Here is a 26,585-nt window from a genome sequence, read left to right as displayed (position 1 = left end):
GCATTTTACGGACTGTGTTTTTGGACGTCTCAGAGAGCGTTGGAGAGCCAGACATGACTCGTTCGCTTGGTAGCCTGTTCCGACGACTGCTGTCCAAAGACAGTAAGGGAGAGGAGGAAGATGAGGAGGAAGGAACAGCAAAACCAGACAGCGATGAGCAGGGTGAGTTCTCTTTACTCCAAGCCAGGGGTGTCAAACTCCTTCCATGGAGGGCTGAGTGTCGGCGGGTTTTTGTTTTTTCATTTCAATTAAGACCTAGACAACTAGGTGAGGGAAGTTCCTTACTAATTAGTGACTTTAATTCATCAATCAAGTACAAGGGTGGAGCGAACACCCACAGACACTCGGCCCTCCGTGGAATGAGTTTGACACGTGCTCCGAGCCCTCCGCATAGGTTTGGTATTTTTGGGGTATTTTATTAGGATCCTATTAGCTGTTGCAAAAGCAGCAGCTACTCTTCCTGGGGTCCACACAAAACATGAAACATGACATAATACAGAACATTAATAAACAAGAGCATCTCAAGGACAGAACTACATCAAACACATTTTACAGGCACACGTAGCCTACATATCAATACATATACAAACTATCTAAGTCAAATAGGGGAGAGACGTTGTGCTGTGAGGTGTTGCTTTATCTGTTTAAACAAGGTTTGCTGTTCATTTGAGCTATGTGAGATGGAATGGAGTTCCATGCAATAATGGCTCTTTAATACTGTACGCTTTCTTGAATTTGTTCTGGATTTGGGGACTGTGAAAAGACCCCTGGTGGCATGTCTGGTGGCGTAAATGTGTTTGTCAAGGCTGTGTGTAAGTTGACTATGCAAACAATTCGGGATTTTCAACACATTCATTTTTCTTATAAAAAGAAGTGATGCAGTCAGTCTCTCCTCAACTCTTAGCCAAAAGAGACTGGCATGCATAGTATTTGTATTTATATCAGTCCTCTGATTACAATGAAGAGCAAGATGTGCCGCTCTGTTCTGGGCCAGCTGCAGCTTAATAACTAAACATGCTTTGTTTAATGCCAATCAGCCAAGACCTCAGAAAAAAATTGTAAACCTCCACAAGTCTGGTTCATCATTGGGAGCAATTTCCAAACGCCTGAAGGTACCACGTTCATCTGTACAAACAATAGTACGCAAGTATAAATACCATGGGACCACGCAGCCGTCATACCGCACAGGAAGGAGACGTGTTCTGTCTCCTAGAGATGAACGTACTTTGGTGCAAAAAGTGCAAATCAATCCCAGAACAAAAGCAAAGGACCTTGTGAAGATGCTGGAGGAAACAGGTACAAAAGTATCTATATTCACAGTAAAACGAGTCCTATATGAATAACCTGAAAGGCCGCTCAGCAAGGAAGAAGCCACTGCTCCAAAACCGCCACAAAAAAGCCAGACTACGGTTTGCAACTGCACATGTGGACAAAGATCGTACTTTTTGGAGAAATGTCTACTGGTCTGATGAAACAAAAATAGAACTGTTTGGCCATAATGACATCGTTATGTTTGGAGGAAAAAGGGGAAGGATTGCAAGCCGAAGAACACCATCCCAACCGTGAAGCATGGGGGTGGCAGCATCATGTTGTGCGGGTGCTTCGCTGCAGGAGGGACTGGTGCACTTCACAAAATAGATGGCATCACGATGATGGAGAATTCTGTGGATATATTGAAGCAACATCTCAAGACATCAGTCAGGAAGTTAAAACTTGGACGCAAATACACCTTCCAAAGGGACAATGACTCCAAGCATACTTCCAAAGTTGTGGCAAAATGGCTTAAGGACAACAAAGTCAAGGTATTGGAGTGGCCATCACAAAGCCCTGACCTAAATCCTGTAGAAGATTTTGTGGGCAGAACTGAAAAAGCGTGTGCGAGCAAGGAGGCCTACAAACCTGACTCAGTTACACCAGCTCTGTCAGGAGGAATGGGTCAAAATTCACCCAACTTATTGTGGGAAGCTTGTGGAAGGCTACCCGAAACGTTTGACCCAAGTTAAACAATTAAAGGCAATGCTACCAAATACTAATTGAGTGTATGTAAACTTCTGACCCACTGGGAATGTGATGAAATAAAAAAAAGCTGAAATAAATCATTCTCTCTACTATTATTCTGACATTTCACATTCTTAAAATAAAGTGGTGATCCTAACTGACTTAAGACAGGGAATTTTACTAGGATTAAATGTCAGGAATTGTGAAAAACTGAGTTTAAAATGTATTTGGCTAAGGTGTATGTAAACTTCCGACTTCAACTGTAGGTTTAGAGGACAAACAGAGGACAAACATACTTGCGCACAATACGCACGCACCCAAGCATGCACAAACACACACACAAACACACACACACAACATTTGTATTTCTCATACTTTTTATGAGAGTGTTCTGTGAGTGGCAATAGTCTGCACATCTGTTCACTGTAGACCTACAGTGGGGAGAACAAGTATTTGATACACTGCCGATGTTGCAGGTTTTCCTACTTACAAAGCATGTAGAGGTCTGTAATTTTTATCATAGGTACACTTCAACTATGAGAGACGGAATCTAAAAAAAAATCCAGAAAATCACATTGTATGATTTTAAGTAATTAATTAGCAATTTTATTGCATGACATAAAGTATTTGATACATCAGAAAAGCGAACTTAATATTTGGTACAGAAACCTTTGTTTGCAATTACAGAGATCATACGTTTCCTGTAGTTCTTGACTAGTTGCACACACTGCAGCAGGGATTTTGGCCCACTCCTCCTTACAGATCTCTCCAGATCCTTCAGGTTTCGGGGCTGTCGCTGGGCAATACGGACTTTCAGCTCCCTCCAAAGATTTTCTATTGGGTTCAGTCTGGAGACTGGCTAGGCCACTCCAGGACCTTGAGATGCTTCTTACGGAGCCACTCCTTAGTTGCCATGGCTGTGTGCTTCGTGTCGTTGTCATGCTGGAAGACCCAGCCACGACCATCTTCAATGCTCTTACTGAGGAAGGAGGTTGTTGGCCAAGATCTCGCGATACATGGCCCCATCCATCCTCCCCTCAATACGGTGCAGTCGTCCTGTCCCCTTTGCAGAAAAGCATCCCCAAAGAATGATGTTTCCACCTCCATGCTTCACGGTTGGATGGTGTTCTTGGGGTTGTACTCATACTTCTTCTTCCTCCAAACACGGCGAGTGGAGTTAGACCAAAAAGCTCTATTTTTGTCTCATCAGACCACATGACCTTCTCCCATTCCTCCTCTGGATCATCCAGATGGTCATTGGCAAACTTCAGACAGGCCTGGACATGCACTGGCTTAAGCAGGGGGACCTTGCGTGCGCTGCAGGATTTTAATCCATGACGGCGTAGTGTGTTACTAATGGTTTTCTTTGAGACTGTGGTCCCAGCTCTCTTCAGGTCATTGACCAGGTCCTGCCGTGTAGTTCTGGGCTGATCCCTCTTCTTCCTCATGATCATTGATGCCCCACGAGGTGAAATCTTGCATGGAGCCCCAGACTGAGGGTGATTGACCGTCATCTTGAACTTCTTCCATTTTCTAATAATTGCGCCAACAGTTGTTTCCTTCTCACCAAGCTGCTTGCCTATTGTCCTGTAGCCCATCCCAGCCTTGTGCAGGTCTACAATTTTATCCCTGATGTCCTTACACAGCTCTCTGGTCTTGGCCATTATGGAGGTTGGAATCTGTTTGATTGAGTGTGTGGACAGGTGTCTTTTATACAGGTAACGAGTTCAAACAGGTGCAGTTAATACAGGTAATGAGTGGAGAACAGGAGGGCTTCTTAAAGAAAAACTAACAGGTCTGTGAGAGCCGGAATTCTTACTGGTTGGTAGGTGATCAAATACTTATGTCATGCAATAAAATGCAAATTAATTATTTAAAAATCATACAATGTGATTTTCTGGATTTTTGTTTTAGATTCCGTCTCTCACAGTTGAGTGTACCTATGATAAAAATTACAGACCTCTACATGCTTTGTAAGTAGGAAAACCTGCAAAATCGGCAGTGTATCAAATACTTGTTCTCCCCACTGTATGTGTTGAATCCATAAAATAAGGGGGGGGGCAGAAATGATTAGCCACATATGAAATCCAGGGGCGCCACATTGGTTTTAGAAGTGTGGGGGGGGGGGGGGGGGCATTAATAAATATGTTTTAAGTGATTAATAAGACTGAACTAGATCAAAGGTAATTCARTAATAAATATTGTGTTGCACCTTTAACCAATAGCCTAACAAATGAACATCTCTTCAAAAAATACAAAGACTTTTGATTGTTTTTATTTAAGGCATCCTCCATATCAAATTTCAGCCAGACCGACCAGCCAGCCCGGGCTGCCTGCACGCCTGACCCCCACCAGTCTAGTCAATAACTCAACTCAAGTTCCTTCCCAGTTCCCACCTTTAAAAAAAAATGTGTTACCAAAGAAAACACACGAAAAATACACATTCATCTCAAATACACTGTACATTAACACACAGAAACAGCAAATCCTCCATGTAATTAATCTCCCAGGACTAATAGAACGTAGAGCTCGTTTTACTTGCACACAATATATCTGTGTCGCCCTGTCCTGTCCCTAGGTTTCCACCACCCTGCAGTGCCACCAACCCACACACCCCACACAGCTTTAGGATCTTAGTGAAACATTAATTATTGGTTTCAGGTGTGTTAGGCCAAGGCCAGAGTGACAACCCACAGGACGGCAGACCACCAGGGCCAGGACTAAGCAGCCCAGCAGCTAGGGATTGCCTAAATAGGTATCTCCCCTGGCGTGGGCATGTTTTCAATACAGACTACTTTAGTCAAACTGTATTCCATATAAGGCCTCCAGACCTTATGAAAGTTGCCCAGTATACCCTTAATCTGGTAATAAATCAAAGCTTTTATTACCAACCGTCAATTTAATGGCAATGCATTTCTTAGCCGCTATAAATGCTTGGTTACACAGTATCTTCAGATAACAGTCTCCAGTATCAACATTTCCAAGCAAACAAAACCAAGAAGAAGAATGAATCTGTAGACATGCAGAGATAAAAGAACATACTGTTTGCCAGAATTCAGCCAGCCTTCACAAGACCATAACATATGCAAATGTGTCCCCTTTTGTGTTTTATACCTCCAGCAGAGGAATTACATTGTTGAGTGCATGTCATTCAGTTTCACTGGCATATAGTACGTTCTATGGATGGTCTTAAACTGCAGTAATTTATGTCTGAGATTATATGAACATGACTGGGCATTCAAACATATCTGTATCCATTCATCATCATCAATAGCTTCTACCAGGTCTTCCTCACATTTTTGTTTTACATATTTTATGTCATCGGAAAAAGCCTCTATAAACCCTTGATACAGTTTGTAAATCAACTTTGGAGGTTTGTCAGACTGCCTTAAAATAGCATCTGACTTGTCAAGTGTTTGCTGCACAGAGAGAATGAAGTGTTGTGTCTGCAAAAAATCACCTCTTCCCTGGCTGCCTGACCCTGCTGAGACCCTGTCACCATCTGATCCTCCTAAGACGAGGCATGACAAAGAATGACCTTGGTGTACATTTATACATTGTATTATCCAAGAATAGAATCAATGGTTCAATAATTGAAATGACCATTATTCCCAGATCCCAGACTGGTTCTCTGACCCTGCTGGGACCCCAGTCACCATCTGATCCTGCTAAGACATGTTGAGCATAGTCTTGTGTACTGACTGCGTACTAGAAGGGCTGCATTCCTGCATTCCATGCCTGCGGGACCTACAGTACCAACAGAGATCATTGTGGCACGGTCTGCGGGCGGGAGCGGATGGTTAGACAGAAGACTTTGGGATTTAAATATTTTTGTTGTCCCACAGATTATTTGGAAACGGTCCTCTTTCTGCTTTGTATGGGTTAGCCTACCTATTGTATTAAAATAAAAATAAAAATGTGCATTGTTCACACACTCAGAATTCGCTGCTTCAACTTCAGTAGCCTAGCTACCGCTGCTAGGCTTGTGTGATCTCATTGCAATAGAGTTGGCTGCCTACACGGGCGGAGAATCACTTGGCAGTTAACTTAAATATGATTAGACTGTAGTTTACAACAGTGTCTGTAAATAAATACTGATAATGGAAAAAAGTGGAGGGAGCTTAACCAATGTGAGTCGGTTAATAATATTTGTCATAATAATATTTGTCTCTGCCTGCGAATCGGTCTCCTAAAGGGTAGGCTATAGCCTATAGGCCTATGCAAAACGTAGCAAGTGTCGTTGTCATCACTCTTGCTGCTTCAGGTTCAGTAGCCATACCTGCGCGATCAGGTACGTGTGTAGTCTAAATTAAATAGATTAGGCTATAGCCTATACATAGGCGGAGAAGCATGGGGCAGTTATCTTTCCAAGGAAATGTACTTGATAAATAGGCCTACGATTAGGCTTTAGTTTAAATGATGTACCTCAAGAGAAAGTGCAAGTCTCTCCATTGCCTACAAAGGCCCAAATATTGATCACCCATACTTCTCTGTCTTAAAATCTTCCCACTCCTAAAATGAAGGCTATAAAAATACTGTAGCTCAAGAGAAAGTGCAAGTCTCTCCAACTCTGCTCTCTTCAAATTACATCTAACATATTGGCTGATCTAGCCCAGTAACAAGCCTAATGTAAGGACCATGTGAGAATGTAATTTCAGAATGTGGGGGGGCCCCCCCGTCCCCAGTGAAAGTTGCACCCCTGATGAAATCCATATACAAGAGCCATACGAGATTGTAAGGTGCATGTGATAGGCAGAGAGAAAGAACCGGAGGGTTGTACAGTGATGTGAAAAGCATGGGGTGCGATGTCAATTTGGCATTAACGTCTGTCTTCTGTCTGCCTAATGTGTATGTGTGAGGCTGTGTTTGCTGCTCTTTGTGTGTTAGTGGGTGTGTGTGTCTGTGAGAGAGCTGATTGTTTGTTGCCTATTCTCCGTGTGTGTGTGTGTGTGTGTGTGTGTGTGTGTGTGTGTGTGTGTGTGTGTGTGTGTGTGTGTGTGTGTGTGTGTGTGTGTGTGTGTATCAACGGACCTTGATCATGAAGACTGTGATGTATTTATAGCAGGCAGCAGCAGTATAGGTCTTTTTTCTAACTAATTTCAACACTCAAGTCAGAGATTTCATCACCCAGTAGATCTAGTGTGTCCCGTATGATGTGTTGTTTGTGAATGGAGGAATCTATGGGCATTGATAAAGACATAAAACGATGTAAATTATTGATGGCTATTTTCTAGTGCTATGATGATACAAAATACATGTTTGAGGTTGTCATCATGCAGACATGAAAAAACAACAGGGTACTTTCTGTGTGGCACAATGTCTACAATAGGACCACGATGAAACTGTACGCAAAATGTAATTAATACGTTTTGTACTATATCATATTTAGCAAACAAGCATTGATTTCATACTTTTCAATATTATGCAATCATGAAATGACTCTGCAGTGGGAATGAAGATAATGTAGTACGCTATGAAGAAAGCCGCGTGTTGTGTTTGGTGTTTAGGTGCATTGACTGTACGTCTACGCAAGTACGTAAGAGAGCGTTGACGTCCCACCCTGTGACGTAAATGGATGTGATGGGAGCCAGGGTTCCCGTGACAGCTGGATTCGCCTCTGTCCTCTGCATGCTACCGCCTCCTTTTGGCGAAATTATTACCTTGCATGGAACTGTGAGCACATTCACCTGTATAGACTTTAGTAGCCTATAATAGGCATATATGGGGCAGGTTGGCATTTATTGGGATGAGTCTTCTTGTCCTGGAGACAGAGATGAGCGATTTTCCGCTAGATGTGCCAGCTGCAAAGTCAAAATTGTGTATATCGTAGACATTCATGAAAACAAATTTAAGGTAAGGGTTAGCAGTGGGGTTAGCATTAGGGTTAGCAGTGGGGTTAAGGTTAGGGTTAGGTTTGGAATCAGATTTGATTAAAGGAGGTCCCTCTAAGTTTGATTCTACTATCTACTATGTCTGCTTCACTCTTCTAAAATAACCAGATATCATGGCCTTATGATCTTCTCATGATATTATCATCTTGTTTAGCTGTTCCAACGATTCACCTGACTTGACTATAACCCCATGGCCACATTGCAGGCTACCTGCAGGTTACCTTTCAATGTAAAAAACTCAACATTCCTAGAAACAATTGATCTAATATAACTTGGCATACTTAATGTTGCCTATAGTATAGAAAAATCGAAACGTGATTTCATATTCAATGCATTACTTGGGCAGTGAAATAAAATATCACTACTAGGCTAGTTGTTTTTTCAGACTGGAAAACACACACTCCTAGGCAGTGGACCCACTCCAAGCAGAGGCGATGCTTTGTCTATAAAATCATCAAACCCACCCGCTCACGTCGGTGGTACTGTAACCGCGCTCTCCCCTTTCCCCGTGGCCACACATACAGTGCATTCGGAAAGCTTTCAGACCCCTTCACTTTTTCCACATTTTGTTAAGTTAGAGCCTTATTCTAAAATGTATTGAATAAATAAAAAATCCTCATTATGCTACACACAATACCCCATAATGACAAAGCGACCCTTTGCTACGAGACTCGAAATTGAGCTCATCCTGTTTCCATTGTTCATCCTTGAGATGTTTCTACAACTTTATTGGAGTCCCCCTGTGGTAAATTCAATTGATTGGACATGATTTGGGAAGGCACACATCGGTCTATATAAGGTCACACAGCTGACAGTGCATGTCGGAGCAAAAAACAAGCCATGAGGTCGAAGGAACTGTCCGTAGAGCTCCGAGACAGGATTGTGTCGAGGCACAGAGATCTGGGAAAAAGTACCAGAAATGTTTTGCAGTGGCCTCCATCATTCTTAAATAGAAGAAGTTGCCAAAAGGCACCTAAAGTACTCGCAGACCATGAGAAACAAGATTCTCTGGTCTGATGAAACCAAGATTGAACGCTTTGGCCTGAATGCCAAGCGTCAGGTGAAGCATGGTGGTGGCAGCATCATGCGGCAGGGACTGGTAGACTAGTCCGGATTGAGGGAAAGATAAACGGAGCAAAGTACAGAGAGATCCTTGACGAAAACCTGCTCCAGAGCGCTTAGGACTTCAGACTGGGGCGAAGGTTCACCTTCCAACAGGACAACGACCCTAAGCACAAGACAATGCAGGAGTGGCTTTGGGACACGTTTCTGAATGTCCTAGAGTGGCCCAGCCAGAGCCCGGACTTGAACCCGATTGAACATCTCTGGAAAGACCTGAAAATAGCTGTGCAGTGACGCTCCCCATCCAACCTGACAGAGCTTGAGAGCATCTGCAGAGAAGAATGGGAGAAACTCCCCAAATACAGGTGTGCCAAGCTTGTAGCGTCATACCCAAGAAGACTTGAGGCTGTAATCGCTGCCAAAGGTGCTTCAACAAAGTACTGAGTAAAGGGTATGAATACTTATGTAAATGTGATTTTTACATTTTGAATAAATTTGATAACATTTCTAAAAACCAGTTTTTTTGTGTGTGTGGATTTATGAAGGAAAAAAACAATTTCATCCATTATAGAATAAGGCTGTAACATAACAAAATGTGGAAAAAGTCAAGGGGTCTTAATTCTTCCCGAATGCACTGTATTATCAAGCATTTTCGCCCCCGCCCCTCTGGAAACCTCTTTCTCAAAGCTACGGATCACGTTCAGCGTATGTGTTATTTTACGCACACGCGTTTCTCTCTTTACTCACCTTCTTCTGAACCATGATTATGTAGCCTATGTCTCTGCCTCATAATTCTGAACAGCTGAAATAAAAACCTTCCGAGATTTGAATGAACAAGCATTCAAGGCCATTATGAAGGCTTCAACCTTCTCTGTCTGTTGTAACAGTTATGTATGCAGGACACAGCCCTACATACTGCATTGGAGCAAAAATGAGCTGCGTTTTGTGTGATGATGTAGGCTAATCTTTGTAGTTGCTGCCATATCATAGTCACTAGCCAGAGTTGCTGAAAAATAACACTACTACTCTGACTTCCTGTCTGGCTCCTGCTTAGCCAATATCTGCAATGATTATTAAAAAAATAACATGAAATCGCTAATTAGACTGTGCGTCTGTGTCTTGCTTGTGTTTGATACAGTTGAAGTCGGAAGTTTACATACACTTAGGTTGGAGTCATTAAAACTCGTTTTTCAACCACTCCACACATTTCCTGTTAACAAACTATAGTTTTGGCAAGTCGGTTAGGACATATACTTTGTGCATGACACAAGTAATTTTTCCAACAATTGTTTACAGATAGATTATTTCACTTATAATTCACTGTATCACAAGTCCAGTGAGTCAGAAGTTTACATACACTAAGTTGACTGTGCCTTTAAACAGCTTTCAAAAATTCCAGAAAATTATGACATGGCTTTAGAAGCTTCTGATAGGCTAATTGGAGGTGTACCTGTGGATGTATATCAAGGCCTACCTTCAAACTCAGTGCCTCTTTGCTTGACATCATGGGAAAATCAAAAGAAATCAGCCAAGACCTCAGAAACAAAATTGTAGACCTCCACAAGTCTGGTTCATCCTTGGGAGCAATTTCCAAACGCCTGAAGGTAACACGTTCATCTGTACAAACAATTGATACGCAAGTATAAACACCATGGGACCACGCAGCCGTCATACCGCTCAGAAGCAACATCTCAAGACATCAGTCAGGAAGTTAAAGCTTGGTCGCAAATGGGTCTTCCAAATGGACAATGACCCCAAGCATACTTCCAAAGTTGTGGCTAAATGGCTTAAGGACAACAAAGTCAAGGTATTGGAGTGGCCATCACAAAGCCCTGACCTCAATCCTATAGAAAATGTGTGGGCAGAACTGAAAAGCGTGTGCGAGCAAGGAGGCCTACAAACCTGACTCAGTTACAACAGCTCTGTCAGGAGGAATGGGCAAAAATTCACCCAACTTATTGTGGGAAGCTTGTGGAAGTCTACCCGAAACATTTGACCCAAGTTAAACAATTTAAAGGCAATGCTACCAAATACTAATTGAGTGTATGTAAACTTCTGACCCACTGGGAATGTGATGAAGGAAATTAAAGCTGAAATAAATCATTCTCTCTACTATTATTCTGACATTTCACATTCTTAAAATAAAGTGGTGATCCTAACTGACCAAAGACAGGGCATTTTTACTAGGATTAAATGTCAGGAATTGTGAAAAACTGATTTTAAATGTATTTGGCTAAGGTGTATGTAAACTTCTGACTTCAACTGTATGCTGCCTAGATAGCTTCATGCCCCAATGCAAAACTCCCCACTTGAGTTTTGTATTGGGGCAAAATACTATCTGTGAGTTTGTTTGAACATGTTGATCATGTCTTTTGTGAACAACATGTAAATAGCTGCATGTAGCCGAACTAACTTCCTGAAACAATAACATGAAATTGAGCTCATGCTTAATAGCGTACTGAGACATGGAATGCAATAGTTCAAACATGTACAACATAAAGTTTGTAGGCTACAACAGACAAAGGCGTTAGTTGGGGAAACGAAAGTGGAGTATTGAGCAGCAGCAACGCAGGCAGCGAAGAGTGCAAACTGAGAGAAAGAAACACCGCACATGCGCAGAAAACTCCTTATCTTTAGCCACGGCAAATCAAAGTTTCCAGAAAATCCGGAACCGCAGCCACTCCTGTCGTCAATAGCTTCTCTTTCTCACTCTGACATGCCCTGGTATCCCTCGCGCCCCACGCTTTTTGCACCACTGTAGCCTACCACCATGGATGAACAAGGCGCATTACCTCATCCACCGCGACGCTGTCACTCTACCCTGCAGTTTAACTTTAGCGTGCCCGCTTGAACCAGAGGACACCTCGTTTTACGTCTGCTAGTAAAATCGAGAAGAGACATAGACTATGGGAAATTATTCTGAAATCCTTGTGGCATAGCTTGCAATTCATGGAGCCATGGGTGTTTTTGTTGGAATTCTCATCAATGATAAATATATCAGGATGTGTCTGTGTAATGTATCGCGTCGCTTTGTTGAGGCTTTTCTGTGGTTTTCGATCTGCTGAGGGAAGCCAGGGATCTGGATAGCACGGTGATCGACCTGAGGTGGCTGTACCTCAATAACCTCCATCGTAATAGTGTCAGATTGCGTGAATTGACGAGGAAACACTATAACTCAAATCAATGAAGATTCTGAGGCTTTTCCTGAAGAAAGGTGCGCATATGCTGCAGTGTCTCTGTGGAAAGCGATCGAAGTCGACTACAACCACGAGCGGTGAGACATCTTGCATGCTTCTTTCTTTCAGTGCGAGGTCTGTTCTCTGTAGTGGCGTGGGGGGATTCGCCTCTGCAGCGGTGTGCATTCAGCAGTCTCCGTTTTTCAATGGGAGAAACAGCGAGAGCCATACATTTGAAAACAAAACAATCCGGCATTGTTGTAGAATCATTAACTTTGAGACAAAATGCCCCCCATCAGTATTTTTGATTCAATTACTGCGAAGAGTTAGACTTATGAAAGTCCCTATATTCAAACCAGTGGAGTCGCTTAAGCGGGCCACTGAGAGGCAGTCATTTCATACTGAGTGAGCATCTATCTACATTAGCCATGACACTTATATGAAAATCTTTCATCATCTTCTATTTTGTGTGTAAGTCGTGGTGATTTATCAGAAGACGTGTTTGTGTGTTGGAGTGTGTATGTCTGTGTGATGCAGTGTGTAGATACATTCATGGGTGTATGTAGGCCTAGACTGTCAAGTGCAACGTTTCAGAAGTAGCAATACTTTGTCTTATGTGTAGGATAGTTTGCTCATAACAGTGAAAGAAAGTTATTGTATTCTGCAGCGCTGGTATCCCACCCAGCGAAAATGTTCAAACAAAATCTAAACTGCTCTTCCGGTGAGTTTTGCACCCCAAGACTGATTCAGCACAATGGACAGCGCAGAACCTTAAACCACTGACTTTTATCGGCAAACAACATAAACATAAAAGTAGACCACTACACTCGACTTACCAAAGTTAACGACAGCACAGTACGGCTACTACTAATTATTCACAATATTTTTCAAAAATTAATCAACCGAATGCCTCCCTAAGACTGTGTTCACAGTGTGGTGGCTATGTCTCTTTGTGAAAGTGTTTGGGCTTTCCTCTGACATTGTATTTGTGGAGTTACGCTGTGCTTGCAGTTCTCTGGGGCAGGATGCCATGCCTCTCTCAGGAATTCTATGTGGCCATGGCCTTCACAATGCAGAGGACAGTAGAAGGGGTGCAGAGGCTTCAGCACTGGGGCAGATGCACATGCAGGGTGAAAAAATGAATCTCATTTGACTAATAAAAGCAGGGCATTTTCCACATGGTGATTGACTGAGTTAGTGGTCTTTGTCCACAAGAGCTAATGAATCAAACTCAGTTCTGGGTTCGAATAGTATCTTTGAGCATTTGCTTGAGAGTGTCAGAGGGGTGGGGTTTGGACTTTGAGGACTATTCCATTGGTCCCATTGTTCCAGGCAAGCTCAATCAAGCACAGCTAAAGCATTTGAGCGATTTCAAATACTATACTGAACAAAAATATCAACGCAACATGCAACAATTTCAACAATTTCCTGAGTTACAGTTCTTATAAGGAAATCAGTCAATTGAAATAAATTAATTAGGCCCTAATCTATGGATTTCACATGACTGGGCAGGGGCGCAGCCATGGGTGGGCCTGGGAGGGCATATTGTAGATCCACCTACTGGGGAGCCATGCCCACCCACTGGGGAGCCAGGCCCAGCCAATCAGTATGAGTTTTTCCTCACAAAAAGGCATTATTAAACAGAAATACTCCTCAGTTTCATCAGCAGTCTGGGTGGCTGGTCTCAGATGATCCCGCGGGTGAAGAAGCCGGATGTGGAGTTCCTGGGCTGGCGTGGTTACACGTGGTCTGCGGTTGTGAGGCCGGTTGGACGTACTGCCAAATTCTATAAAATGACTTTAGAGGCAGCTTATGGTAGAGAAATTAACATTACATTCTCTGGCAACAGCTCTGGTGGACATTCCTGCAGTCAGCATGCAAGTTGTACGCTCCCTTAAAACTTGAGACATCTGTGGCATTGTGTTGTGACAAAACAGCACAATTTAGATTGGCCTTTTATTGTCGCCAGCACAAAGTGCACCTGTGTAATGATCATGCTGTTTAATCAGCTTCTTGATTTGCCACACCTATCTTGGCAAAGGAGAAATGCTCTTTGGGACATAAACAAATTTGTGCACAACATTTTAGAGAAATACGCTTTTTGTGAGTATGGCAAATGTCTGGGATCTTTTATTTCAGTTCATGAAACATGGAACCAACACTTTACATGCAGCGTTTATATTTTTGTTCGGTATACTTAAACCCAGGTATGAGTCAAATACGGATCTAGTGAGTTAAAGAGAATATTTGAGCCAAACAGTTAGCAAGGGTATATCATCATCTTCAGTGAGTCAGACACTGAGGCCCTGTTTGAATACTTTAAGAATGCATCCTTTGTGTTCTAAACGGATATGACTAGATACAGTGCATTCGGAAAGTATTCAGACCTCTTGACTTTTTCCACATTTTGTTACGTTACAGCCTTATTCTAAAATAAAAAGCATTTCCTCATCAATCTACACACAATACCCCATAATGACGAAGTGAAAACAGTTTTTATTTTTATTTTATTTTATTTTATTTATTTAAATTTTACCCCCAATTTCGTGGTATCCAATTGCTAGTAATTACTATCTTGTCTCATCGCTACAACTCCCGTACGGGCTCGGGAGAGACGAAGGTCGAAAGCCATGCGTCCTCCGAAGCACAACCCAACCAAGCCGCACTGCTTCTTAACACAGCGCGCCTCCAACCCGGAAGCCAGCCGCACCAATGTGTCGGAGGAAACACCGTGCACCTGGCCCCCTTGGTTAGCGTGCACTGCGCCCGGCCCGCCACAGTAGTCGCTGGTGCGCGATGAGACAAGGATATCCCTACCGGCCAAACCCTTCCTAACCCGGACGACGCTAGGCCAATTGTGCGTCGGTCGCGGCCGGCTGCGACAGAGCCTGGGCGCGAACCCAGAGTCTCTGGTGGCACAGCTAGCGCTGCGATGCAGTGCCCTAGACCACTGCGCCACCCGGGAGGCCCGAAAACAGGTTTTTAGATATTTTTGCATATGTATTCAAAATAAAAAACAACTTATGTAAATAGGGTTTTAGACCATTTGCTATGAGACTCAAAATTGAGTTCAGGTGCATCCTGTTTACATTGATCATTCTTGAGCTGTTTCTACAACTTGATTGGAGTCTACCTGTGGTAAATTAAATTGATTGGGCATGATTTGGAAAGGCACACACCTGTTTATATAAGGTCCCACAGTTGAAAGTGCATGTCAGAGCAATAACCAAGCCATGAGGTCGAAGGAATTGTCCGTAGTGCTCCAAGACAGGATTGTGTCGGCACAGATCTGGGGAAGGGTACCAAAACATTTCTCCAGCATTGAAGGTCCCCAACAACACAGTGGCCTCCATCATTCTTAAATGGAACAAGTTTGGAACCACCAAGACTCTTCTAAGCCACTCCTCAGTAAAAGGCACATGACAGCCAGCTTGGAGTTTGCCAAAAGGCACCTAAAGACTCTCAGACCATGAGAAACAAGATTCTCTGGTCTGATGAAACCAAGATTAAACTCTTTGGCCTGAATGCCAAGAGTCACGTCTGGAGGAAACCTGGTACCAACCCTACGGGGAAGCATGGTGGTGGCAGCATCATGCTGTGGGGATGTTTTTCAGCAGCAGGGACTGGGATACTAGTCTTGATCGAGGCAAAGATGAACAGAGCAAAGTACATAGAGATCCTGAATGAAAACATGCTCCAGAGTGCTCAGGACCTCAGACTGGGGCGAAGGTTTACCTTCCAACAGGACAACGACCCTAAACACACAGCCAAGACAACACAGGAGTGGCTTCGGGACAAGTTTCATTCAAGTTTCTGAATGTCCTTGTGTGGCCCAGCTTTGTCATTATGTGGTATGTAGGTTGATTGGGGGAAAAATAATTTAATACATTTTATAATAAAGCTGTAACTTAACAAAATCTGGAAAAAGTCAAGTGGTCTGAATATATATATATATATTCCTGACTGAAATTGCTCATTCTGATATTTCTTAATTCCTTTCGTTTAACTTTTGATGTTTTGTATTGCCAGGTATTATTATTGCGCTGTTGGAGATAGAAACACAGCATATGGCTGCACCTGCGATAAGATCTGAAAACCTGTATACGCGACAAACTTTGATTTGATACAACAGTAGCCTACACTTCACATTTGAACTTGCCTCTCTGCGTTCAACATTTAATACAACTTTGAAATTCACATTTCGTAGGATATCATGAAGTTGATGGCTTAAACCCTTTGGCCAAAAGTTGTCTGAACCGAATGAAGAAATTACTTGCCCTTTTACATGGGCTTATATGATTTAAAAAGTTACAAACCATGCCTGCCTTTTCGTCTCCTTACATTGTTTGAAAATACAATAAGCCAGAGAGTTGGACGTCCCATTTCTCATACCTCACAGTACTACTTTTGAAAGAAAAACGAATGTGGACCAAAGTCTGGTTGAGTGGGTAACACTTGCTTCATATACTTCCCTCTGTGGCAGGGATCCTGGTTTGAGCCCTACACATTTCTGCTCCCTCCACTCTGTCTCTCTGCTTCTGCTCCTATCCTGCCATAAAATTCTGAACTTTGTACTCCAATGAGAACAGTCCTAGGCTAGAAGAATATAACATCCTACCCCCTGGGCATAGATATAGATCTCTCCCATTCAGATCTAAGAGTGAAGCATCTATCAAACTCCTCAACTTGTTTTTGTTTTAAGTTACGATTGTATTAAATGTTATACTGTACGTGTTCTTTGTTGTCATGTGCCTTGTATGTACCAATTGTTCACCAAACATGAAGTTTCCTCTTAGAAAATAAAAGTGATTGGAATTTGAATTGGAATAGTTAAGTCACAGAGGACTAATTAAGTCACAATGGCATGAGTAAGATGAATGTGCCTGTTAATGTTTTAGGACGGTAATCTATCTGATGTTGCGCAAGATTTCGCCGACGGAGAAGGGCGACATTTTATCAAATCAAATTTTATTTGTCAAATGCGCCGAATACAACAGGTGTAGACCTTACTGTCACGCCCTGACCTTAGTTATCTATGTTTTCTATATTATTTTGGTCAGGTCAGGGTGTGACGAGGGTGGGTATGCTTGTAAGCTGGAATCAGGAGGATAGAGTTGTGGTCGGGTTTACCAAATGGAGGGCGAGGGGAGAGCTTTGTACGCGTCTCTGTTTGTGGAGTACAGGTTAGAATTGTTTTCCCTCTGGTTGCACATTTAACATGTTGATAGATTAAATTAGGTAGAACTGATTTGAGTTTCCGTGCATTAAAGTCTCCGGCCACTAGGAGCGCCGCCTCTGGGTGAGTGGTTTCCTGTTTGCTTATTTCCTTATACAGCTGACTGAGTGCGGTCTTTGTGTCAGTATCCGTCTGTGGTGGTAAATAAACAGCCACGAAAAGTATAGCTGAAAACTCTAGGCAAGTAGTGTGGCCTGCAATTTATCACGAGATACTCTACTTCAGGCAAGCAAAATCTAGAGACTTCCTTAGATTTGTTTACCTCTGGATAACATGAAAACAGCCTAACCAGCCCTGCTGGCAACAATTTCATTACGTTTTTTGCAGACGTTTACTGACACCGGCCATATTCAACGGGTGTTGTACATACTTCACGTAATGTTATCTAACGAGCCAGCCAGCTAACGTTAGCTAGTTAAACAACAATGAACAAAGTGCCAACAATGCCACAGTGCTGGGAGCTAACCAACCAGGTTCAATGTTAGCTAGCTAACATTAGGCTCTAACTAGAAAAGCAAACAGCTCTGGGAAGCGAATAATGTCACCTAGGGAAACAGCCAGCTAACGTTAACTAGCTAGCTAACAGTACACTTTAGCTTGAAATGAAACCACTTTCTGTCAAAATTAGAAACGTATAATATCTGAAAATGTAGCTAGCTATCTTACCTGTATACGTCATCATGCATGATGGACTCGTCTCCCTGTCAGGAATGCCATACCACGGTTGCCCTTAGTTTGAAGATGTAATCCGGAGACGGGTTTTCTCCATCTCCTAAGCTATCATACTCTAATTCCACTGATTTCAAAACTTGATCCTCCAGAAAGTGGAGCGCAACACTTATGCAGCTCCACTACACAATACATTTAAAAAAAAATCCGCGTTCGACAGGATTACCAACAGACTGATGTGCTCAAATAGACAGACGCCTTCTATATGGCAGACCAATCCGAACTCGTCTCTCAGCATGTCCAGCCCACTCATTATCTCAGACAATCATCGCTAGCGGGAAGGTTACTGATTTTTTCTGTGTCTAAACCAGGCTCGTAATTTTACTTTTTTTTTGTATTTACAGATAGCATGCACGTTTTATGAAGGCACACGAAAGTTTGCATGTTTGAGAAGGCATTTCTGCCCAAAAACGAATTTGCGACATACGCCTAGTTTCCTGAATCGGGTCCCATATAGCTCCATTCTTGTGTATTTTATTTTATTCCTCTGGAGTTAAAATTGTATTTTTTAACTCTGCATTGTTGGGAAGGGCTCTTAAGCAAGTATTTCATGGTAAAGTCTACACCCGTTGCATGTGACAAATACAATTTGATTTGATTTACTCAATTGGAGAGGACACATCAGAGTAGGCATAATAAGGCCACATTATACTTAATCACCATGACTCTTCTAGCACTCCATCTACAGTGAAGACATGCCTTGGAGAGTAGGACATTTTATGTCAGGTTGGGTTTAAATGATAAAATGGCCCTAATTGAGACCTTGTTAGTTCTGCTCAGATAATGAGATATGAAGAGATTCCAAAACGCTATATATACATTTTCAGAAATGTTGGTACATTTGCTTTTATTGTTTAAAGAACTTATGAAAGAGATGTGTGTATCTAATCATGACATGGCCTTGTTCAATTACATACATGGTCCGCAAAACGCTATATATCTGTCTCACTTTCAGAGAAATAAGTAGTACTGACAGGTTTTACACAGTCAAATGTAACCAATAACAATACTTTTAATAAAGGACTATAACAATTATAATTTGTGACATCAATATACCTATATATTTTTGTATTAATCAATACAGTAATATGAGATCTGTATGTAAAACATTTACATTTTACATTTTAGTCATTTAGCAGATGCTCTTATCCAGAGTGATGTATGGTTAGTTAGTGCATTGTTGGACCCCTCTGTCCATTACTGTCCTGGTTAGTGATTACTGTCTTATTTCACTGTAGAGCCTCTAGCCCTGCTCAATATGCCTTAACCAACCATGTTGTTCCACCTCCCACATATGCGATGACATCACATGGTTTAAACGTCTCTAAAGACTATATCTCTCTCATCATTACTCAATGCCTAGGTTTACCTACAATGTACTCTCTTCCTACCATACCTTTGTCTGTACAGTATGCCTTGAATCTATGCTATCGTGCCCAGAAACCTGCTCCCTTTACTCTCTGTTCCGAACGTGCTGGACGGCACGAGGTTAAGAGGTTAATCCAGGACCTGCAGTGCCTAGCTCCATTCATACTCCGCAGGTGCTCTCATTTGTTGACTTCTGTAACTGTAAAATCCTTGGTTTCATGCATGTTAACATTAGAAGCCTACTCCCTAAGTTTGCTTTATTCACTGCTTTAGCACATTCTGCCAACCCGAATGTCTTAGCCGTGTCTGAATCCTGGCTTAGGAAAACCACCAAAAACCCTGAAATTTCCATCCCTAACTATAACATTTTCCGCCAAGATAGAACTGCCAAAGTGGGCGGTGTTGCAGTCTACTGCAGAGTTCTGTCATACTATCCAGGTCTGTACCCAAACAATTTGAGCTTCTACTCCTAAAAATTAACCTTTCCAGAAACAAGTCTGGAATGTTGCCGCTTGCTATAGACCACCCTCTGCCCCCAGCTGTGTCCTGGACACTATATGTGAATTGATTGCCCCCCACCTATCTTCTGAGCTCGTGCTACTAGGTGACCTAAACTGGGACATGCTTAACACCCCGGCCATCCTACAATCTAAGCTTGATGCCATGAATCTCACACAAATTATCAATGAACTTACCAGGTACAACCCCAAATCCGTAAACAAGGGCACGCTCATAGATATCATCCTAACTAACTCGCCCTCCAAATACACCTCTGTTTTCAACCAAGATCTCAGCGATCACTGCCTCATTGCCTGCATCCGTAATGGGTCTGCAGTCAAACGACCACCCCTCATCACTGTCAAACGCTCCCTAAAACACTTCAGCGAACAGGCCTTTCTAATCGACCTGGCCGGGGTATCCTGGAATGACATTGACCTCATCCCGTCAGTATTTTATTTTATTTATTTCACCTTTATTTAACCAGGTAAGCTAGTTGAGAACAAGTTCTCATTTGCAACTGCGACCTGGCCAAGATAAAGCATAGCAGTGTGAACAGACAACACAGAGTTACACCACCGACTCTATCGGGAGAAGTAGTTGGGTGAACCAAGCGAGGCAATCATTTGAGAAACCAAGGCTGTTGAGTCTGCCAATAAGAATGTTGTGATTGACAGAGTCGAAAGCCTTAACCAGGTCAATGAATACGGCTGCACAGTAATGTCTCTATCGATGGCGGTTATGATATCGTTTAGGACCTTGAGCGTGGCTGAGGTGCACCCATGCCAGCTCTGAAACCAGATTGCATAGAGGAGAAGGTACGGTGAGATTCGAAATGGTCGGTAATCTGTTTGTTAACTTGGCTTTCAAAGACCTTAGAAAGGCAGGGTAGAATAGATATAGGTCTGTAGCAGTTTGGATCTAGAGTGTCTCCCCCTTTGAAGAGGGGGATGACCGCGGCAATTTTCCAATCTATGGGAATCTCAGACGATACGAAAGAGAGGTTGAACAGGCTAGTAAATAGGGGTTGCAAGAATTTCGGCAGATCATTTTAGAAAGAGAGGGTCCAGATTGTCTAGCCCGGCTGATTTGTAGGGGTCCAGATTTTGCAGCTCTTTCAGAACATCAGCTATCTGGATTTGGGTGAAGGAGAAGTGGGGGAGGTTTGGGCGAGTTGCTGTGGGGAGCGCAGGGCTGTTGACCGGGGTAGGGGTAGCCAGGTGGAAAGCATGGACAGCCGTAGAAAAATGCTTATTGAAATTCTCAATTATAGTGGATTTATCGGGTGGTGACAGTGTTTCCTATCTTCAGTGCAGTGGGCAGCTGGGAGGAAGTGTTCTTATTCTCCATGGACTTTACAGTGTCCCGTAACTTTTTTGAGTTTGTATCACAGGATGAAAATTTCTGTTTGAAAAGGCTAGCCTTAGCTTTCCTAACTGCTGTGTATATTGGTTCCTAACTTCCCCGAAAAGTTGCATATCACTGGGGTTATTCGATGCTAATGCAGAACGCCACAGGATGTTTTTGTGGCTGGTCAAAGGCAGACAGGTCTGGAGTGAACAAGGGCTATATCTATTCCTGGTTAAAAAAAATTGAATGAAGCATGCTTTTTAAGATGGTGAGGAAGGCACTTTTTAAAGAAACCATCCTCTACATTGAATCCAAGAATGGCGTAGCAGTCGGATGTGTCTTTGTCCTGTCTTGTCCGTGTAAATAGTATTCGTATTTTTCGTATACATTTCGTATTTATTTTTAATTTCACTTTCCATCTAGGAACTGAATATACATTCCTACATTCCGCCTCACCCAATGTGGTACGGACCTGCTATTTTTTATATACTTTTGAACCGTAACCCCAATCAGAAGCTAGCCAGATAACTAGCTACTAGCTAGTAGTCAGTTAGCCACTGCTGCGGTCTTCGCCCTTAACTCGGACACAGCCAGCTTCAATACCGGGCCGATACTGCCAGTCTGCAAGCGCGATATCAACCCAGAGCATATAGGACTGCTTTTTCTCTACCACATCACCGGATTCCTGACGCAAGCTCTGGACAATTACACGTATTATCACAGCTAGCTAGCTGCAACCGAGTGGCTACTACTGGCTAACACCTCTGTCCCGAAGCAAGCACCAGTTAGCCTTGAGCTAGCCTCGAGCTAGGCCCATCTGCCGGCTAGCTGCAGCGCGATATCAACCCAGAGCATATAGGACTGCTTTTTTCTACCTACCACATCACCGGATTCCTGACGCAAGCTCTGGACAATTCCACCGTATCATCACAGCTAGCTAGCTGCAACCGAGTGGCTACTACTGGCTAAACACCTCTGTCCGAAGCAAGCACCAGTTAGCCTTGAGCTAGCCTCGAGCTAGGCCATCTGCCGGCTAGCTGCAAGCGCGATATCAACCCAGAGCATATAGGACTGCTTTTTCCTCTACCACATCACCGGATTCCTGACGCAAGCTCTGGACAATTACACCGTATCATCACAGCTAGCTAGCTGCAACCGAAGTGGCTACTACTGGCTAACACCTCTGTCCCGAGCAGCACCAGTTAGCCTTGAGCTAGCCTCGAGCTAGGCCCATCTGCCGGCTAGCTGAAGAGCTAGTGCCACTGCCACTGCCACGAAGCTAGCACCAGTTAGCAAACACTATTCTACAATCACAACCTCTCTTTCGCCATCGCCATCTGGCTTGGATTCTCTGTCGACACAACCACGTCTGAGCAGACCCCCCTCGTCTGAGCAGACCACCCCCCGGGCTACTAACTTTACACGCCGCGTGCTAGCTTAGTGGAGGCCTCCTCTGCTCCATCTACGGCTGCCCCCTGGACACTATGATCACTTGGCTACATAGCTGTGTCATGCTTGACTGTCAATTAATTCCACGGTACTCCATTTCTGTTTATTTGTGTCTTATCTGTCGCTCTGTGCTTTAACTCAAGGATCTGTGTGTAGTTAATCCGACCTCTCTGCCTAGTCATCGCCATTTTTTACCTGTTGTTGCTGTGTCAGACTAGCACCCTGTTATTGCTGCTGTTATCTTACTGTTGTTTTAGCTAGCTCTCCCAATCAAGACCTGCAATCACTTTATGCCTTATTGTATGTTCTCCTCAAATATCAATATGCCTTGCATACGTGTGTTCAGGCTAGTTTTCATTGTCATTGTTTTTGGTTTGCAATGGACCCTGTAGTTCCACTCTCCGTACCTCTGATCCCCCTTTGTCCACCCCCCACACATGCGGTGACCTCACCCATTGAGACCAGCATGTCCAGAGATACAACCTCTCTTTATCATCACCCAGTGCCTGGGCTTGCCTCCGCTGTACCCGCGCCCCTCCATACCCCTGTCTGCACATTATGCCCAGACTCTATTCTACGCCACCATAAATCTGCGTTCTTTTATTTTCCCCAACGCTCTAGGCGACCAGTTTTGAATAGCCTTTAGCCGCACCCTCATCCTACTACTCCTCTGTTCCTCGGGTGATGTGGAGGTAAACCCAGGCCCTGCATGTCCCCAGTCACCCTCATTTGTTGACTTCTGCGATCGAAAAAGCCTTGGCCTCATGCATGTCAACATCAGAAGCCTCCTCCCTAAGTTTGCCTTACTCACGCTTTAGCACACTCTGCCAATCGTGATGTCCTTGCCGTGTCCGAATCCTGGCTTAGGAAGGCCACCAAAAATTCTGAGATTTCCATACCCAACTATAACACTTTCCGTCAAGATAGAACTGCCAAAGGGGGAGGAGTTGCAATCTACTGCAGAGATAGCCTGCAAATTCTGTCATACTTTCCAGGTCTATGCCCAAACAGTTCGAACTTCTAATTTTAAAAAATTAATCTCTCCAGAAATAAGTCTCTCACTGTTGCCGCTGCTACCGACCCCTCAGCTCCCAGCTGTGCCTGGACACCATCTGTGAATTGATCGCTCCCCATCTAGCTTCAGAGTTTGTGTTCTGTTAGGTGACCTAAACTGGGATATGCTTAACACCCGGCAGTCCTACAATCCAAGCTTGATGCCCTCAATCTCACACAAATCATCAAAGGAACCCACCAGGTACACACCCTAAATCCGTAAACATGGGCACCTAATAGACATTATCCTGACCAACCTGCCCTCCAAATACACCTTGCTTGTCTTCAATCAAGATCTCAGCGATCACTGCCTCATTGCCTGTATCCGCCAGGGTCTGCGGTCCAAACGACCACCCCTCATCACTGTCAAACGCTCCCTAAAACACTTCTGCGAGCAGGCCTTTCTAATCGACCTGGCCCGGGTACCCTGGAAGGATATTGACCTCATCCCGTCAGTTGAGGATGCCTGGTCATTCTTTAATGTTACTTCCTCACCATATTAGACAAGCATGCTCCGTTCAAAAAATGCAGAACCAAGAACAGATATAGCCCTTGGTTCACCTCCAGACCTGACTGCCCTCGACCAGCACAAAAACATCCTGTGGCGAACTGCAATAGCATCGAAGAGCCCCCGCGATATGCAACTGTTCAGGGAAGTCAGGAACCAATACACGCAGTCAGTCGAAAGCAAAGGCCAGCTTTTTCAAGCAGAAATTCGCATCCTGTAGCTCTACCTCCAAAAAGTTCTGGGATACTGTAAAGTCCATGGAGAACAAGAGCACCTCCTCCAGCTGCCCACTGCACTGAGGCTAGGTAACACGGTCACCACCGATAAATCCGTGATAATCGAAGACTTCAACAAGCATTTCTCAATGGCTGGCCATGCCTTCTTCCTGGCGACTCCAACCTTGGCCAACAGCCCCGCCCCCCCCGCTGCTACTCGCCCAAGCTCCCCAGCTTCTCCTTTACCCAAATCCAGATAGCAGATGTTCTGAAAGAGCTGGAAAACCTGGACCCATACAAATCAGCTGGGCTTGACAATCTGGACCCCCTATTTTCTGAAACTGTCCGCCGCCATTGTCGCACCCCCTATTACAGCCTGTTCAACCTCTCCTTCGTATCATCTGAGATCCCCAAGGATTGGAAAGCTGCCGCGGTCATCCCCCTCTTCAAAGGGGGAGACACCCTGGACCCAAACTGTTACAAGACCTATATCCATCCTGCCCTGCCTATCTAAGGTCTTCGAAAGCCAAGTCAACAACAGATCACTGACCATCTCGAATCCCACCGTACCTTCTCCGCTGTGCAATCCGGTTTCCGAGCCGGTCACGGATGCACCTCAGCCACGCTCAAGGTACTAAACGACATCATAACCGCCATCGATAAAAGACATTACTGTGCAGCCGTCTTCATCGACCTGGCCAAGGCTTTCGACTCTGTCAATCACCATATTCTTATCGGCAGACTCAGCAGCCTCGTTTTTTTCTAATGACTGCCTTGCCTGGTTCACACACACACTTTGCAGACAGAGTTCAGTGTGTCAAATCGGAGGGCATGTTGTCCGGTCCTCTGGCAGTCTCTATGGGGGTACCACAGGGTTCAATTCTCGGCCGACTCTTTTCTCTGTATACATCAATGATGTTGCTCTTGCTGCGGGCGATTCCCTGATCCACCTCTACGCAGACGACACATTCTATATACTTCCGGCCCTTCCTTGGACACTGTGCTATCTAACCTCCAAACGAGCTTCAATGCCATACAACACTCCTTCCGTGGCTCCAACTGCTCTTAAACGCTAGTAAACCAAATGCATGCTTTTCCACCGTTCGCTGCCTGCACCGCACGCCCGACTAGCATCACCACCTGGACGGTTCCGACCTAGAATATGTGGACATCTATAAGTACCTAGGTGTCTGGCTAGACTGCAAACTCTCCTTCCAGACTCATATCAAACATCTCCAATCCAAATCAAATCAAGAATCGGCTTTCTATTCCGCAACAAAGCCTCCTTCACTCACGCCGCCAAACTTACCCTAGTAAAACTGACTATCCTGCCGATCCTCGACTTCGGCGATGTCATCTACAAAATAGCTTCCAACACTCTACTCAGCAAACTGGATGCAGTTTTATCAAGTGCCATTCGTTTTGTTACTAAAGCACCTTATACGACCAACCACTGCGACCTGTATGCCCTAGTCGGCTGGCCCTCGCTACATGTTCGTCGTCAGACCCACTGGCTCCAGGTCATCTACAAGGCTATGCTAGGTAAAGTGCCGCCTTTATCAGTTCACTGGTCACGATGGCTACACCCACCCGCAGCACGCGCTCCAGCAGGTGTATCTCACTGATCATCCCTAAAGCTAAAACCTCATTTTGGACGCCTTTCCTTCCAGTTCTCTGCTGGCCTGCGACTGGAACGAATTGCAAAAATCTCTGAAGTTGGAGACTTTTATCTCCCTCAACAACTTTAAAAATCTGCTATCCGAGCAGCTACCGATCGCTGCAGCTGTACATAGTCCATCTGTAAACTACCCACCCAATTTACCTACCTCACCCCCCATACTGCTTTTATTTATTTACTTTTCTGCTCTTTTGCACACCAGTACCAATATCTCTTCTTGCACATGATCATCTGATGATTTATCACTCCAGTGTTAATCTGCTAAATTGTAATTATTCGATGTATTGCCTACCTCATGCCTTTTGCACACATTGTATATAGATTCTCTTTTTTTCTACCATGTTATTGACTTGTTTATTGTTTACTCCATGTGC

General features: G+C 43.8%; 1 protein-coding gene across 4 annotated transcripts in view; it reads left to right on the top strand.

Annotated features, from left to right (window-relative positions):
• Nucleotides 1-26,585, top strand: part of LOC111982533 (fibroblast growth factor 12-like) — a 130,982-nt gene that overhangs the window by 39,728 nt on the left and 64,669 nt on the right. The window contains exon 2 of one of the 4 annotated variants that reach the window (XM_024014098.3): nt 34-162. The exons of 2 other annotated variants lie outside the window; for them this stretch is intronic. In XM_024014098.3, coding sequence (XP_023869866.1) covers nt 34-162 — 129 coding nt within the window. Of the gene's footprint in view, nt 1-33; nt 163-11,637; nt 12,226-26,585 lie in introns of those variants that run through there. One more of the 4 variants, XM_024014099.3, reaches the window with a different exon arrangement.

Source organism: Salvelinus sp. IW2-2015, linkage group LG22 (genome assembly GCF_002910315.2).
Source record: "Salvelinus sp. IW2-2015 linkage group LG22, ASM291031v2, whole genome shotgun sequence".
Classification (NCBI taxonomy): Eukaryota; Metazoa; Chordata; class Actinopteri; order Salmoniformes; family Salmonidae; genus Salvelinus; species Salvelinus sp. IW2-2015.
Note: the sequence above shows the minus strand (reverse complement) of the source record. Positions and strands in the feature narration are given on the sequence as shown.